General features: G+C 44.1%; 1 protein-coding gene across 1 annotated transcript; it reads right to left on the bottom strand.

Annotated features, from left to right (window-relative positions):
- Positions 1-942: 942 nt before the first annotated feature.
- Positions 943-6571, bottom strand: LOC111844445 (uncharacterized). The gene is made up of 6 exons (XM_072703070.1): positions 6544-6571; positions 4254-4601; positions 3731-3994; positions 3037-3138; positions 2860-2907; positions 943-2351 (listed from the first exon to the last, which is right to left on the bottom strand). The coding sequence occupies exons 1-6, from the start codon at positions 6569-6571 to the stop codon at positions 2200-2202; spliced, it is 942 nt and encodes a 313-aa protein (XP_072559171.1). The 3' UTR covers positions 943-2199.
- Positions 6572-16290: the final 9719 nt, after the last annotated feature.

The raw sequence follows: 16290 nt of genomic DNA, 5'->3' as shown, positions 1-16290 counted from the left end.
ATCTTATCCACAAAGGGCCGGTGTGTGTGCAGGTTTTTGGGGTAACCTTCAGGTCAGCTGTTCAAACCCAGGTGTGAGGACTCTTCAGCCAATCAGTCCTCTAATTAGTGATGTAATTACAGAGTTACAGTGAGACCTGCACACACAGCGGCTCTTTCTGGGTAAGATTGGCCACCCCCGGACTAAAGGGCTTTATTATGCCAACAAGAGGGAAGGTTTGGATTAAACTGACACAGAGAACTCAGGCAGGGAATGGCACTGGGAACGACACCGATGACAACGACCGGACTGGGGAGCAGGTAGTGATATATACAGACTAACAAAGATTGTGATTAATTAGACCCAAAAGGGTGGACAAGGGATGACCAGCAGCACCCTCTGCTGGCCAAAGGTGAGCATGACTGACAGATCCTGACAGTAATAATAATAATACAGCAATAATAATTTACACTTTTATTAATCCCTGTGGGGAAATTCTTTTTACACCTCCCTCAACTTGCTCTTATTTGTAGAGCAAGCTGTCTGCAAAGGGCAGCCACCTGTAGGGGCACCCAGGGAGCTGGGGGTTGAGGGTCTTGCTCAAGGACCCACAGACGTGCTGAGGCTGGGCTTGAACTAGCGACCTTGCACACGGCACACGGCTTAGCCCACTGAGCCACACGCTGCCCCTTTACACCACATACTGATTACAGACATGCATATACCCATCTACCCCAAGGGAAGGTAACAGCTGGAATATATTGGTGGAATCAAGAGAAAATGAGATCACAGGAAAAAGGTACAAATGGTCTGACAGAGAGAAAAACAGCTAAAACTCAAATTTTATACAATGAATCAAAGAAATTCAGCAAGTTTAACTTTATTGATCCAAGGGGGACATTCTGCATAATGTACATACCAACATGCAGGAGAGCTGCAGGACTGAGCAGAGAGCAGGGCTCACTGCTCTCATTATATACACACATGATATAACTGCAGGTCACTGGCAGGCTGTAGGGCCGCCCTGTTCCTCTCTGGAGCTGCTGAGAGAACAAGGCTCACCGCTCTCATTATATACACACATGATATAACCGCAGGTCCCTGGCAGGCTGTAGGGCCGCCCTGTTCCTCTCTACAGCTGCTGAGAGAGCAGGGCTCACTGCTCTCATTATACACACACATGATATAACTGCAGGTCACTGGCAGGCTGTAGGGCCGCCCTGTTCCTCTCTGTAGCTGCTGAGAGAGCAGGGCTCACTGCTCTCATTATACACACACATGATATAACGGCAGGTCACTGGCAGGCTGTAGGGCCGCCCTGTTCCTCTCTGTAGCTGCTGAGAGAGCAGGGCTCACTGCTCTCATTATACACACACATGATATAACTGCAGGTCACTGGCAGGCTGTAGGGCCACCCTGTTCCTCTCTGGAGCTGCTGAGAGAGCAGGGCTCACTGCTCTCATTATATACACATATGATATAACTGCAGGTCACTGGCAGGCTGTAGGGCCACCCTGTTCCTCTCTGGAGCTGCTGAGAGAGCAGGGCTCACTGCTCTCATTATATACACACATGATGTAACTGCAGGTCACTGGCAGGCTGTAGGGCCGCCCTGTTCCTCTCTGGAGCTACTGAGAGAGCAGGGCTCACTGCTCTCATTATATACACACATGATGTAACTGCAGGTCACTGGCAGGCTGTAGGGCCGCCCTGTTCCTCTCTGGAGCTACTGAGAGAGCAGGGCTCACTGCTCTCATTATATACACACATGATATAACTGCAGGTCACAATTAAAAATATATGCTACATTATATAATAAAAATCAGTGGTTGCAACAAATAACCCTTATTCTGAGCATAAAAATTGAAAGTTTTCCCATCAATATTTGAAAGGAGATTCACAGCAAGTCCAGTATGAAATCACAGATACATAAAGTTAAACACACGAGTGTAAAAGAGCAGTTTTGAACACGACATCAGCTGAAACCTTGGAGACTAATGTTTGCGTAAAACTATAGGCAGGAATGTGGTATAATTCAATAAAATACAGATTTATCGATAGATAAATATCTGATTAGCATCAAAGCCAGAATAATATTAGAAGTACAGTAAGTAACTCTGGGCCAGTGCATTTTCAAACAGGCACCACATGCATAACAGATCTTACACATGTAACAGTGTCTCTAAACACGTTGTATATCTGCCACACTGCAGATAATTTTCATTCATCAGTCTGTCGCCTATGGAAAGAAACGCTGCTGGTGCAGTCACTGCGCTGAGCGATGCTCCTCTTCCTCTTGGTGTAAACAGCAGCTCCAGTGACCAGAGGGACGATCAGGGCCAGGAAGAAGAAGAAGAGCCGGGGAGTGAGCACTAGGAGAAAAGCACTGTCATGTTATCGGAGTGACACCACGTGGAGGGTCAGGGAGACGCATGCTGACAGTGAAGGTGACAGTGAAGCGTCACACTGCATAGTGTCAGAAAGGGATTAATGAAGCAGACTGCGCATAAGTCTGACTGTCAGAGAAACGGCTGCATATATTCAGGGATCCTGCAGGATATGAGCGTCTTAATCAAATTTACATGAATGCATTTGTCTTCAGTCGTTATACTGATGCATTAGTCAGACATTTAAACACACAGTGATAAATACCTTAATGGTAAACTCACTCACATTTTGACAAATGTCACATCCTCTATGTATTACTCTTACAAAACAACTATGAAGGTAAAGAATAGAAACCAGAAATGATATCACTGTACCTGCTCCAGTAGCTGTTACATCTACAGTTGTGTGACTTGTATGGTTAGTATGGGAACCAGTGTGTTAGTGTCTTCAGTAAGTAATAAAAAATTAGAAACCAGATATCAGATACTCTACCTTTTTCCAGTGTAGTTCCCTTATGATCAAGGTTGCCTTCAGGACTGTCTGTCAGTTGAGTACAAACACATAGAATTTTTTGCTCAGTTTCTACCACTAACCAGCTGGAGAATGTTAACTTGAATCAGACACTGTTAAGGACTAAACACTCATGTTATTTTGGTAAAAGGGTCTCACACTGAGGTTTTGTAGGAGAAAGTCGAACAGTCACAGAAATGGCTGTGGATGTTTTCTCTGTAGGTCTGTGTTTGTTTCCTGTAGTTTTACCACGACCCTGTTCTGGATAAACAGTAATGAAGCTGGAAGTTACTTAAGATCTTTCCATGATGAGCTTTTCAGTAACAGCACTTTATTAAAAAGTGAATCTGGGTGTGGAAACACACTTTCATCCCTGTTAAGGGAACCTGATCTTTTTAAAATTAAACATCCTGAATAAGCAGCTGCAGTAATACACTGTGCTACTGAATTACAGTTTGCTTTGTCCTTCTCATTTTCAGCAGGGGGGAATTTCTAGAAAAATGCCTGTTTTTAATAAAGTGCTGTTTATGAAGATGTTCAAAGCATGAAACAATTCTGAAGTTCTTTTGTGAAACATAAAAAGACCTTTATAATGAATACTAACAGCCTGGAACTTTTGTTATAAACTTACTTTATTAAAAATGCTTAACATTTGGGTACTTCTCTGAATAATTGATTTTTAAAGAAATTAATCTACAAAAGACAAATTCTATTCTGAAAGGGAATGGGCTTAATTTTGATACTATTTATGAACAGCGGTAGGTTTATATTCAGTTTACTCTTTAATTCTCTGTCTAGTGCCTGACATTACAGAGACAGATCAGCTGTCAGATATGAGAAGGAGAGTTCCTACCAGGGCTGGATGTGAGCTTCACCTTCCCCTTATCCAGCAGCTGACATCGCCATTCCGTCTGGTCCTTCTCTGTCCTCCTATGGTTAATCGGCAGAGTGGAGTTACAGCGGTCTGTGTCTGTCTGGGAGCTGGGATCTCTCTGCCCCGGGGGGTCTGTGTCACTAACCCACCGCAGAGTGAGAGATGGGGGACACCGTCCAGGACCATAATAGCTGTTCAGGAGACACTGCAGGGTCACAGTGCCGCCAGACCGTGACTTTCTCACTGTAAGAACATAGAAAGCAAACATTCCACCTCATGTCACTTTCTTTATCTCCTCTTTCTTTCTAGGTCTTAAAATGACAGCGGATAAAATGTACAGATGCACTACAGCCATCAGTATAACCAAAGAGAGAACATGCAGACATAAAAGCTTAATTACCACATGAAAAACTTCATGTATAAATATATAAAAATGTTAAACAACTGGTCGTGTTTATGATAAATTTCAAGCGCAATAATATTTCATAAGGGAAACACTCACCGGTAAGAACAGACAGGAAAGCATCAGTATCATCTCCGTATTTCGGTCCATTTTCATACGTAAACTTCTGACATGTATACAATCCAGCGTCTTCAGCGCTGACATCATTAATGTGTAGAGAGCAGTCAGTCAGCAAACTTAGTCTCCTGTGTTTCTGTGGGTCTCTGATCTTCCCATGAGTGACCAGTTCAACAGCAGCTCCGTTTGACCTCCCAGCATAGAGCCACGTAGTTGAGGAGCAGCCAGGATAAAGTACATTTTTACACGGCAGAGTGACATTATCTCCCTCTGTGACGTATAAAACAGGGGATTCCCCACCGGCACCTGGGAGAGAAACATGAAAACTCACTGAAACAGCAAACGGTTTAGTCAAATAAATCATTACATATTTTTTATTTTTTTTTTATTTTTTTGGGGGGGGTGGCTGATTTAGCTCGTAAAATAAATACCTCGGAGTGGCTGGGGAACTATACTTGTTTAAAGTCTCTGTTATAAGGCTACTGTGAGGTGATTACGGTGTGATTTTGAAAGCGGACGAATCCCCCCCCCCCCCCTTTGCGTAAAGTCGCAGTAAAGTTACCCTCTTATTCCATATTCAGGTGGACTCAGGGGACGATGCAGATTCCTTATATTTTTGACGACACACCCTTTGGGTTTTCATGTTATCTTTGTCTGTTATAGTTATTATTATATTGTATCCATCAACACCCCCCAGTCTCTCTGCAGGCATCTTTGTGCATCTTTTTAATCTACCGCACATCATATATTTTCATACTTTTATATTACACTATTCAGGACCTCTGAACCCTTTAATGTTCTTATTGTCTTGCCGACAAAAGGAAACACGACCCAGACGGAGGCTGTGAAACAAAATACCCTCACAGGGGACTTTATTATCAGGAACAGAAGCAGGGAGAAGCAGCACTGACTGGACTGGGGAACTGAGGACTGGGGAGCATTTAAATACAGGATCTACAAAGGAGCAAACAGGAGGCAGCTGGCAGTGACTGACGAGAGGACAGGAATGAGAGGTAAGACCAAACGGGCACCAGGTGTGGCTTGTTAGGCCGCTAGGGAGGGAAACAGGAGGGGTGTGGCAGACAGGACAGGTAGGATGGGACACTTATAATTATTGTCAGTATATTGCTCAGCTTGCGCTGCACTATTTTATTCCTTTATTATTTATATTTATCTTTTTCTTAATTTATGTTTTTTGTTCTTCTATGTTATCTGTGAGTGTAAAGCACCAATACTGACAAAACAAATTCCTTGTACAAGCACCTGTACCTGGCCAATAAAGTGAGTTCTGATTCTGATTCTGATTAATGTGCAATGGGGCAATACATGACTGGGTTAATAGCCCTGAAACCAAATGCCAATGCCCTAACCCTAACCCTAACCCTAACCCTGAAAATCCAAGGGGGTGCATTGTCTCCCAGAGTCCTGACCAAAGCACACTGTCATGACCTGCTCGTACGATCTTCGTGTGTACCACGCCCCCCTCATTACCTCATGTGAATTCCTGATTGTTCTCAGCTGTTTTGCATTTCCGTCCTTTAGTCTCGTGTGTTTAAGTCTACGTCTGATCATCAGATCCGTCATTAATGTTCGTCCGTTGCTGTCCTTTGCTTCCCTGTTTTCCCCGTAATAAATCCTGTTCCTGATTATCTGTCTCCCTGCTCCTGCTTCCTTGGACGTGATCGTGACACACACGTCACTGAACATGTCTGTCTCATTTGGTTATAGAGCTATTAACCCATTTATGTTTGGCTTCTTTGTGCATCATAGGCAGGGTCTCCATAAAGGGAGGGGGGGGGGGGGGGGCGCAGTTACAACGATTCCTAACAGGGGCTCTAAAAAATTTGGAACATAATATGTTTGGTCTGGGTGGGAGCCCAAAATCTCTAATCACACCCCTGATCATAGGGGTACAATATAATAATGAATAAATATGTATAGACATATATAACCCAAAATTCTAAGGGGTCGGCATTGTTCCCAACAGGCCACCGACCAAAGAATACTGTGCTGGACACGACTGTCTCATTTAGACTTAGGGCTATTAACCCATTCATATGTTGCCAAATTGCACATTAACCATAACTAACCCTATATATAACTAACCCTATATACTAACCCTAACCACTTTCCTTTGCTCTTGGCTGGCAACACGTCCGCTGTTTGCACAGGTCTGTGCAGTTCCATGCATTTATAGCTGACATGGTTAGTTGGCGTCACTCTTCACTAAAAGTAGATCTAAATGACCCCAGTGCCTTCTGGACGTCTGTACCGGCTGTGGTGACAGTAGTGCAGGCCATCGCTGCATTTCTCAGGTACAGTATGTTTCGTGCCGATGTGGCAGGTTTTGCCAGCGTGTTTATTTTACTATGAGGCAATGTGCTATTGTTAAACTGAGAGTGTACAGCTGCAGTGAGAGTATAGGTGGGGTAACTTGGTTTTAGTTTTTCATCTCAAATGCCTCCTTGTCATACAGTTTGTATTGACGTGAGTTTTATATACACTTCAGCACCATTATGCTCGGTTATCCTACAGGACTGTAGTGACCCCACACAGCCCCTTTGTTAATCCTCTGTTAAGCTGTAATCTTCTGCAGCCTCTGGCCTGTTGTTTAGTGTCTGGACCTGTGACATCCGCTACATTCGCGATTATCAGCCATTTCTTTTACCAACTCTCGAGGTAAGACATACTTTCCCATTATGTCTATGCAGCTATTAGGTTACCCTGAGCTGCTATGAAAACTTACAGTGGCTATTTTGACCAGGATTATTCCACACTGTCAGGCGAACTGCGGCGTCTGAGTAATGGTGGGGAAACACCTGATTGTTTTAGCAAAGTACAGCAACCGTTTTGCAGGGTTTATCTTGAAGGACAGATGTATGACAGCACGTTATCAGATCATTGAAGGGGTTCCAGACCAGATTATGGATGAGACAGTGCAGGAGTCCTGCCGTGGTTGTGTGATATGCTATTCAAACCCACCGTGACATTCATGTTTCTATCATCCATCCATCCATCCATCCGTCCATTTTCTGAAACTGCTCATTCTATCCAGGGTTGCGGGGGTCCGGAGCCTATGGGCGCAAGACGGGGAATAACCCAGGATGGGGCGCCAACCCATCGCAGTGTTTCTATGATCCAGATGCATTTTACCTTTTTATACAGTTTTGAAAAGCTGCTGAAGCTGTCTAAACCACGGCTGAAAATGTCATCATGAAAGCGGCTGTGACTGTTTCCCCCCAAACCACCAACGCCAAAGAGCCGCTGAGGCCATCAGCTGAAGAGCTGAAGGAGGAGATCGACATTCCCTACAAACTGCGGGGTTTGTATGGGAGGTATTTTCTGCAAAAAATAAAATGAAAATGAAAATGATAAAAAGAAAATACAATCTCCACTTTGCCATTTAGTTTCCATAGTCTGTGCGCAAAAATCCTGCAAAAATGAAAAAGAAATCAAAATAACACCATTTGCATTTTCATTTTCCACTCAGGCACGAGTAATTTGTGCAAAAATTAAGTATAAAATTAAAAGAACACTTTGTCTTTTCATTATCTCTTTTGCATTTTCATTTTCAATATACTCGCGGTATTTTAGTGTCATAATTAAAATGAAATCGCTAATCGGTAAAAGAAAGAGAAATATCGACTTTGCATTTGCGTTATCTTCACAGCATGCACATTAACTGCTAAAATGAAAATGAAAATGAAATCTTTTCATCATATTTACTTTTCTGAGGCTTATCGGTACATCTATGACAATATTAAAAAGAAAACTCAAAATGGATAAACCGAAATCAAAGTGCCCGTTTGGATTTTCATTTTCAGCACAAACAGCACTGAGGCTGTAAAAATGAAAAGACAAACACAAATGAGTTACAGCGCCATCTACTGCACTTTGACTTTTCGTTTTCCATTTAGCATTTTCGTTTCCTACTTTTCATTTTCGTTTTCAAGTTCACATCATGCAAATATATGCTAATAAGGCGGGTGGGTCGATGGGCGTGTCTACGACTACAAACCAGTAAGGGTTCAGTCCCAAAAAGGCAGCTGGCAGGAGAAAGTGACGTCACAGGCACCCGTCAAGGCAGGTAGCGGCAGCTGCCACTTCTTAGCGGCAGCTGCCACTCCGTTACAGGCACCCGTCAAGGCAGGTAGCGGCAGCTGCCACTAAGGAGCTTGGCAGCTGCCAGTTCTTAGTGGCAGCTGCCAGTTCTTAGTGGCAGCTGCCAGTTCTTAGTGGCAGCTGCCAGTTCTGTCCGTCGCTAGTGGCGCTTAACAGTGGCAGGTCCCGTTCGAATACAGTGCCTGCCGGGGTACAGAGACAGCCACCGCCGCTCGTGGAAGTAAACCCGAGATGCTGTGCACGGCTACGATAAACTGGAATACGGAAATAAATTGAGGACTTGTTTAATCTTTGTATGACTACGAATTATATTATTGTTGCTGACTGTACATCTCTTTAAGATAATATTTGAGAAAGCAATGATTGTACTGTCGCTAGTGGCGCTAAACAGTGACAGGAGCCGTTCGGGAACAGTGCCTGCCGGTAGTGGCAGCTCTAGTGGCAGGTGCCGTTCAGATACAGTAGAGAGGCACCTATCCGCCAATCCTGGAAGTAGCTTAAACCAGAGATTCTGTACATCGGCTAAATGATCAACTGCAATAGTTCGGTAAAGTTGGGACGATATTGGCAGATTCGAACTTCGCGGCTCAATAAATCTTAAACAAAACGTTCTTACAACACAATATACGGGTCTATTTAACAGTGGTAAGGTAGACAATGAGCTACAACTGGATTTTCGTCCAAACAATATGTATTTACAGAAATACGGATAACATTGCTCCCTATGAGCAGTCCGCTGTCTGAGGAGAGCTTAGGTACCGTCTACAAAGTGCAAATCGACAACGGATAATGTCAATAACTTCGCTTCCAAAGAGTGAAGAGCCACCAAAATCACTAAAGGCTTTTGGAATGTTATCATGGTCATACTACACCCCTTAGTTTGGTGAAATGTACCTAAGTCTATTTCTAAAGAATTTATATTAGGAATAACATTCAATAACTTTGCTCCTATCAACTGTACTACCACCAAAATCACTACACACTTCTACAGTCTCATTATGGTCATACTACATCACTTAGTTTGGTGAAAAAAGCCATTATTATTAAATAAAATGCAATAACTTTGCTCCTATCAATTGTAGCGCCACCAAAATTACTATATACTTTTGCAATTTAATTATGGTAGGACTGCACCACTTAGGTTGGGAAAATGTGGCTTAGTTTATTGTTAAAGGGATTTTATTGGCAATAAAATTCAATAACTTTCTTCCTATGTTACTGTTAAATAGACCCGTATATTGTTTTGTAAGAACGTTTTGTTTAAGATTTATTGAGCCGCGAAGTTCGAATCTGCCAATATCGTCCCAACTTTACCGAACTATTGCAGTTGATCATTTAGCCGATGTACAGAATCTCTGGTTTAAGCTACTTCCAGGATTGGCGGATAGGTGCCTCTCTACTGTATCTGAACGGCACCTGCCACTAGAGCTGCCACTACCGGCAGGCACTGTTCCCGAACGGCTCCTGTCACTGTTTAGCGCCACTAGCGACAGTACAATCATTGCTTTCTCAAATATTATCTTAAAGAGATGTACAGTCAGCAACAATAATATAATTCGTAGTCATACAAAGATTAAACAAGTCCTCAATTTATTTCCGTATTCCAGTTTATCGTAGCCGTGCACAGCATCTCGGGTTTACTTCCACGAGCGGCGGTGGCTGTCTCTGTACCCCGGCAGGCACTGTATTCGAACGGGACCTGCCACTGTTAAGCGCCACTAGCGACGGACAGAACTGGCAGCTGCCACTAAGAACTGGCAGCTGCCACTAAGAACTGGCAGCTGCCACTAAGAACTGGCAGCTGCCAAGCTCCTTAGTGGCAGCTGCCGCTACCTGCCTTGACGGGTGCCTGTAACGGAGTGGCAGCTGCCGCTAAGAAGTGGCAGCTGCCGCTACCTGCCTTGACGGGTGCCTGTGACGTCACTTTCTCCTGCCAGCTGCCTTTTTGGGACTGAACCCTTACTGGTTTGTAGTCGTAGACACGCCCATCGACCCACCCGCCTTATTAGCATATATTTGCATGATGTGAACTTGAAAACGAAAATGAAAAGTAGGAAACGAAAATGCTAAATGGAAAACGAAAAGTCAAAGTGCAGTAGATGGCGCTGTAACTCATTTGTGTTTGTCTTTTCATTTTTACAGCCTCAGTGCTGTTTGTGCTGAAAATGAAAATCCAAACGGGCACTTTGATTTCGGTTTATCCATTTTGAGTTTTCTTTTTAATATTGTCATAGATGTACCGATAAGCCTCAGAAAAGTAAATATGATGAAAAGATTTCATTTTCATTTTCATTTTAGCAGTTAATGTGCATGCTGTGAAGATAAAGCAAATGCAAAGTCGATATTGCTCTTTCTTTTACCGATTAGCGATTTCATTTTAATTATGACACTAAAATACCGCGAGTATATTGAAAATGAAAATGCAAAAGAGATAATGAAAAGACAAAGTGTTCTTTTAATTTTATACTTAATTTTTGCACAAATTACTCGTGCCTGAGTGGAAAATGAAAATGCAAATGGTGTTAATTTGATTTCTTTTTAATTTTTGCAGGATTTTTGCGCACAGACTATGGAAACTAAATGGCAAAGTGGAGATTGTATTTTCTTTTTATCATTTTCATTTTCATTTTATTTTTTGCAGAAAATACCTCCCATAGGTTTGACATGTGATGTTGCAGACAGATGATGAGAGAGCTGTGGATGCGAGCCTTCGTGCTTCTGGGAAATGCAGCAGCTTGGTCAGTCTTCGTACATTCATATTTACATTTTTCCCTTTAAGTCTTGCTCACAACTTCTCCTGTCTTTGAAAAGATTCTCTCTGCAGGTACCGAAGAAGCAACAATTCCCAGGGACCTCACTGCAAGTCTGCTTAGGGCTGGGAAGGTTTGTTTGTGCTCTTGCCACCAAAGCAGTGGATCCTTATCTCGGGGAATACATTTTTCCTCTGAGTACCGGCGTATTTCAATGAGTACATCACTGGCAGCTGACCGGTGATCTTGGCATGACAAAACCTGCATGTCAAAACTGTCCATATCCCCCCTTTTGTTGGAGCTGGACCTGAGGGTGCAGGACTCTGGTTAGACCCTGAGGTAGAGCCAACAGTAGGTGTTGAGCTTAGAGTTCGAGTGGGAGCTGACTGCCCTGTCTGATAGACTTCCTGCATTTCGGTGTGGAGATGTTTTTTCATTACCTCAACATTGTCTTTGTCACGAAAACCTAACATCCAGAAATGTACTGGCAGCTAGACAGTGAATGCTCTCAATACCCCTGAATCTGCACCGGCATTGCTGTGCCAGTTGTGTGGCAAGGGAGCTGCCCTGACGCCCACAGGCTGCTATAGCCCTGTGAATGAGTGACACGAGTGGAATCGCTTTGGAAACAAACATGGAAACTGTGGTGAAAAAAGGATACAATCACACTGCATTTATCCAGCACCTGCACCACTTCTGGGACAGTTTTTACACTGGGACAGTGTATGTGCAAAACATGGATGATGCCTCCATCCAGCCTTCTGCACTGCAGCAACCATATTTGCACCATTGTCTATCATAACTGCAAGGCAATTGCACATCTTATTTAGATTCAGCTATGTATGCAAACTCTCAAAATAACCTACACTAAGGGGGAATGGAACTGATAGTTTACATACACTTGCTGTTTATATAGAATGCTGTGTGACTTAAATTGAAATTGCCAGTAAAATACACAATTACAGATTATAGATAGATTATAGATATGATGTTATCTATCTGTCTAATCCATGAAATATTTTTAGCTGTATTTTTTTAAAGCCCACAGTTGCTGTTTTATTGCAAGTACTCTGTATATTTTAGTGACACCTAGCCTACGCAATCCACTGTAAATGATCTACTCTACAAGCGACTTCATCTGACTAAATCTAAGCCTATTCAATGTGAGGTGATCTCTGGGACACACATATTACTCCAAGCTGAACTCATGCAGCTATTTTTTGTAGCATGTATTTATTTCATTACTTATTTCATATCCATATTTATTAAAGTAAATTTGTACAAAATGGGATTCTCGAGTTTTAAGTAATATATCAAAAACTATAACAGATAGGACAGCGATTTTTGCAGCACAAACGAGCACAAACGCAGCACTAACAAACAAGCCCGGTTTCACGTCCGAACGCCTTTGTAGGGGGGGCTGGTTGAACTTTTGACCCTTACAAAAAACCTAATATCTCAAAAAGTAAAAGAGATAGAACACTGATTTTTTCAACACAAACGCAGCACTAACGAACGAGCCCGGTAGGGGGGCTGGGTTATGTAATCATCTGGAAAAAAATAATAGCTATTATCTTTAAAATGAAAGCAGCACAAATCTTAATTTTTGCGGCACAAACGGGCACAAACGTAGCACTAACCAAATACGATGGAATTTTAATTTCTGCCGATTGTAGGGGGGGCAGCGTCACACAGCGCTCCGCTACGTCACTCTCCTCTACTCTTCAGTTTGCTTCATCATAAACTCCTCATATTCTGTGTTATGATTTACTCTGACGTGTTTGGCGAGGTTTGTGGTGTTGCCAACACCTCACTGTTTACCAAAAACACAAATAATGCTCCTACATTCTGGCCCCTAATTGTCAATGCTAAGGGAGGACAATTACCAAAGTTATACAAAAATGGAGCCATAAAATATATTCATCGAAACGTAAGTTAAATGATATCAGTACAATTCAAACCGGTAAATAACAATAATCGATAGTGTCAATACATTTTATCTTTTTGTTTAAATCCCCAAAACTGCCAAACTCCATGAGTGTGTGCAAAAGTGTCTATAGCCAGTCCATTAGCTCATGAGAGCCCATCAAGCGCCAGTGTGCTGGTGTGTGGTCTGTAAGTTTGTCAGTATATGTGGCCAGTGTGCTGGTGTGTGGTCTGTAAGTTTGTCAGTATATGTGGCCAGTGTGCTGGTGTGTGGTCTGTAAGTTTGTCAGTATATGTGGCCAGTGTGCTGGTGTGTGGTCTGTAAGTTTGTCAGTATATGTGAATGCGTGCAGGGCATTGGGACATAAGCCTGGCAAAGGGAGCCAGACCTTCAAGCCAACGACTCAGCTTCCAAGAGCAAACAAAGCTTGTCGATAGGCCTCTGGATGAGGCTGGTCTTGGTCTTTAGTCTTTACCCAAGACACTCCGGACAAGTTCCTTTGGCCCAGGGGGTCTTCACCACCCGGCCTAAAGGCCTGGAGCTTCTGTCCTAGACTCCTACAGTTACTTTCCACTGTGTTCCTGTTAAACTGCACATTTACCCCAAATTACTAAAATATTGATATTTTAATATGAGAATTGATTCTAGAACATAAATATCTGGTATCTGAAGTATGGATATTTCAGTATTGATCCGCACACCACTATCTTTCTCTGCTCACGCGATGCCTCGGTCCGCCTCACCCCACAATATTTAAGTGGTACATTTTAGAAAAAGTGGGTAAACGACGCTCCTTACGGACACAGGTATGAACTTGAAGTGCACTAATGGTTTTTTTCCTTATTTTATTTCAACACCTATAAATCATTAGATATTCTTGCTTACATGTAATCATGCTATTGCTAAATAAAATGATCTGCTTTAAAAACCTAATGCCATTCTTGTGTTTATGCCGGAATCCATGGGATTGGCACAGCCTTTGAATTCACAGGGTGTTTTTCCAGGCTTGTCCAATATGTTTTGATTAAAACACAGTGAGTCTGTAACAAAAATAAATATTGGTTCAGTGCAGGAGAAGGTTCCATCTTAATGTAAGGGTGATCTGGGAGCATGAGAATGTTGGTGTCCAAGCTTTCTTGAGAGAATTTGACGGAGACAGTCAAGTTGGGGCAGTGTGTGCCTCTGTGCCTGTGATCAGAAGGTTGCTGGTTCAAGCCCAGCCTTGGTGTGTCTGTAGGCCCCTGAGCAAGGCCCTTAACCCCCAGCTCCCTGGGTGCTGCTATGGGAGGCTGCCCTTCATGGCCAGCTTGTTCTCAGGGAGAGAAAGCAGACTGGGGGAGGTGTAAAGAGAATTTCCCCATGGGAGTCAGTAAGTATCTGTCATTATTACTGTTATTTTCCAGAGCGCCTCGACCCCCATCAGGGCTGTTTTTCAAAGAAGATAAAGTCCAGGCATTTGTTGAATTTAAATAGGATGACCTTTATATTAAGTTTAAATTACTTTTTTTTTTTTGATAAATACAGTGCAGAAATTTTGTATGCAAGTATATCTATGGCTACTTTCTCAAGAGCTGCCTGGAAATTAAGCGATTCAAGTTTCAGTGAAAACTTTCCTTATCTGCTCATGTAATAAAAATAGCCTACAGTGCCCCTGAAATGTAGCCTAACGTGTGTAAAGTCTTTTAGGGGACTTTTCAGAGAAATTCTCCTTTATCTTAGTCCAGGCATTTGTTGATGCAGGATAATTAGTAAATAATAAATAATATTTAGTGTCAGATCTGCAGCTCTGCTACCTTCTCACTTACCCACAGCGGGACCCCCAGTGCAGAGCAGCAGCCCCACAGCGATAAACTCTCACTGACCCACAGCGGGACCCCCAGTGCAGAGCAGCAGCCCCACAGCGATAAACTCTCACTGACCCACAGCGGGACCCCCAGTGCAGAGCAGCAGCCCCACAGCGATAAACTCTCACTGACCCACAGCGGGACCCCCAGTGCAGGGCAGCAGCCCCACAGCGATAAACTCTCACTGACCCACAGCGGGACCCCCAGTGCAGAGCAGCAGCCCCACAGCGATAAACTCTCACTGACCCACAGCGGGACCCCCAGTGCAGAGCAGCAGCCCCACAGCGATAAACTCTCACTGACCCACAGCGGGACCCCCAGTGCAGAGCAGCAGCCCCACAGTGATAAACTCTCACTGACCCACAGCGGGACCGCCAGTGCAGATCAGCAGCCCCACAGTGATAAACTCTCACTGACCCACAGCGGGACCCCCAGTGCAGAGCAGCAGCCCCACAGTGATAAACTCTCACTGACCCACAGCGGGACCCCCAGTGCAGAGCAGCAGCCCCACAGTGATAAACTCTCACTGACCCACAGCGGGACCCCCAGTGCAGAGCAGCAGCCCCACAGTGATAAACTCTCACTGACCCACAGCGGGACCCCCAGTGCAGAGCAGCAGCCCCACAGTGATAAACTCTCACTGACCCACAGCGGGACCCCCAGTGCAGAGCAGCAGCCCCACAGTGATAAACTCTCACTGACCCACAGCGGGACCCCCAGTGCAGAGCAGCAGCCCCACAGTGATAAACTCTCACTGACCCACAGCGGGACCCCCAGTGCAGAGCAGCAGCCCCACAGTGATAAACTCTCACTGACCCCCAGCGGGACCCCCAGTGCAGAGCAGCAGCCCCACAGTGATAAACTCTCACTGACCCCCAGCGGGACCCCCAGTGCAGAGCAGCAGCCCCACAGTGATAAACTCTCACTGACCCACAGCGGGACCCCCAGTGCAGAGCAGCAGCCCCACAGTGATAAACTCTCACTGACCCACAGCGGGACCCCCAGTGCAGAGCAGCAGCCCCACAGTGATAAACTCTCACTGACCCACAGCGGGACCCCCAGTGCAGAGCAGCAGCCCCACAGTGATAAACTCTCACTGACCCACAGCGGGACCCCCAGTGTAGAGCAGCAGCCCCACAGTGATAAACTCTCACTTACCCACAGCGGGACCCCCAGTGTAGAGCAGCAGCCCCACAGTGATAAACTCCATCCACTGCATTTTATCTACAGGCGTCTGGCTCTCAGCGTGCCGGTTTGTGTTTGTAAAGAGGAAGTTCCCTTCCCTTAATGAGCTCATTTTTAATGGACATTATTTGCACTGTTGGCTAAAATGTAAGATAAAATATCAATATATTAATTCAGTGCCGCCGCTACGT

This window comes from Paramormyrops kingsleyae, chromosome 19 (assembly GCF_048594095.1).
Source record: "Paramormyrops kingsleyae isolate MSU_618 chromosome 19, PKINGS_0.4, whole genome shotgun sequence".
NCBI classification, from domain to species: domain Eukaryota; kingdom Metazoa; phylum Chordata; class Actinopteri; order Osteoglossiformes; family Mormyridae; genus Paramormyrops; species Paramormyrops kingsleyae.
This window is presented reverse-complemented; position numbering and strand designations above follow the sequence as displayed.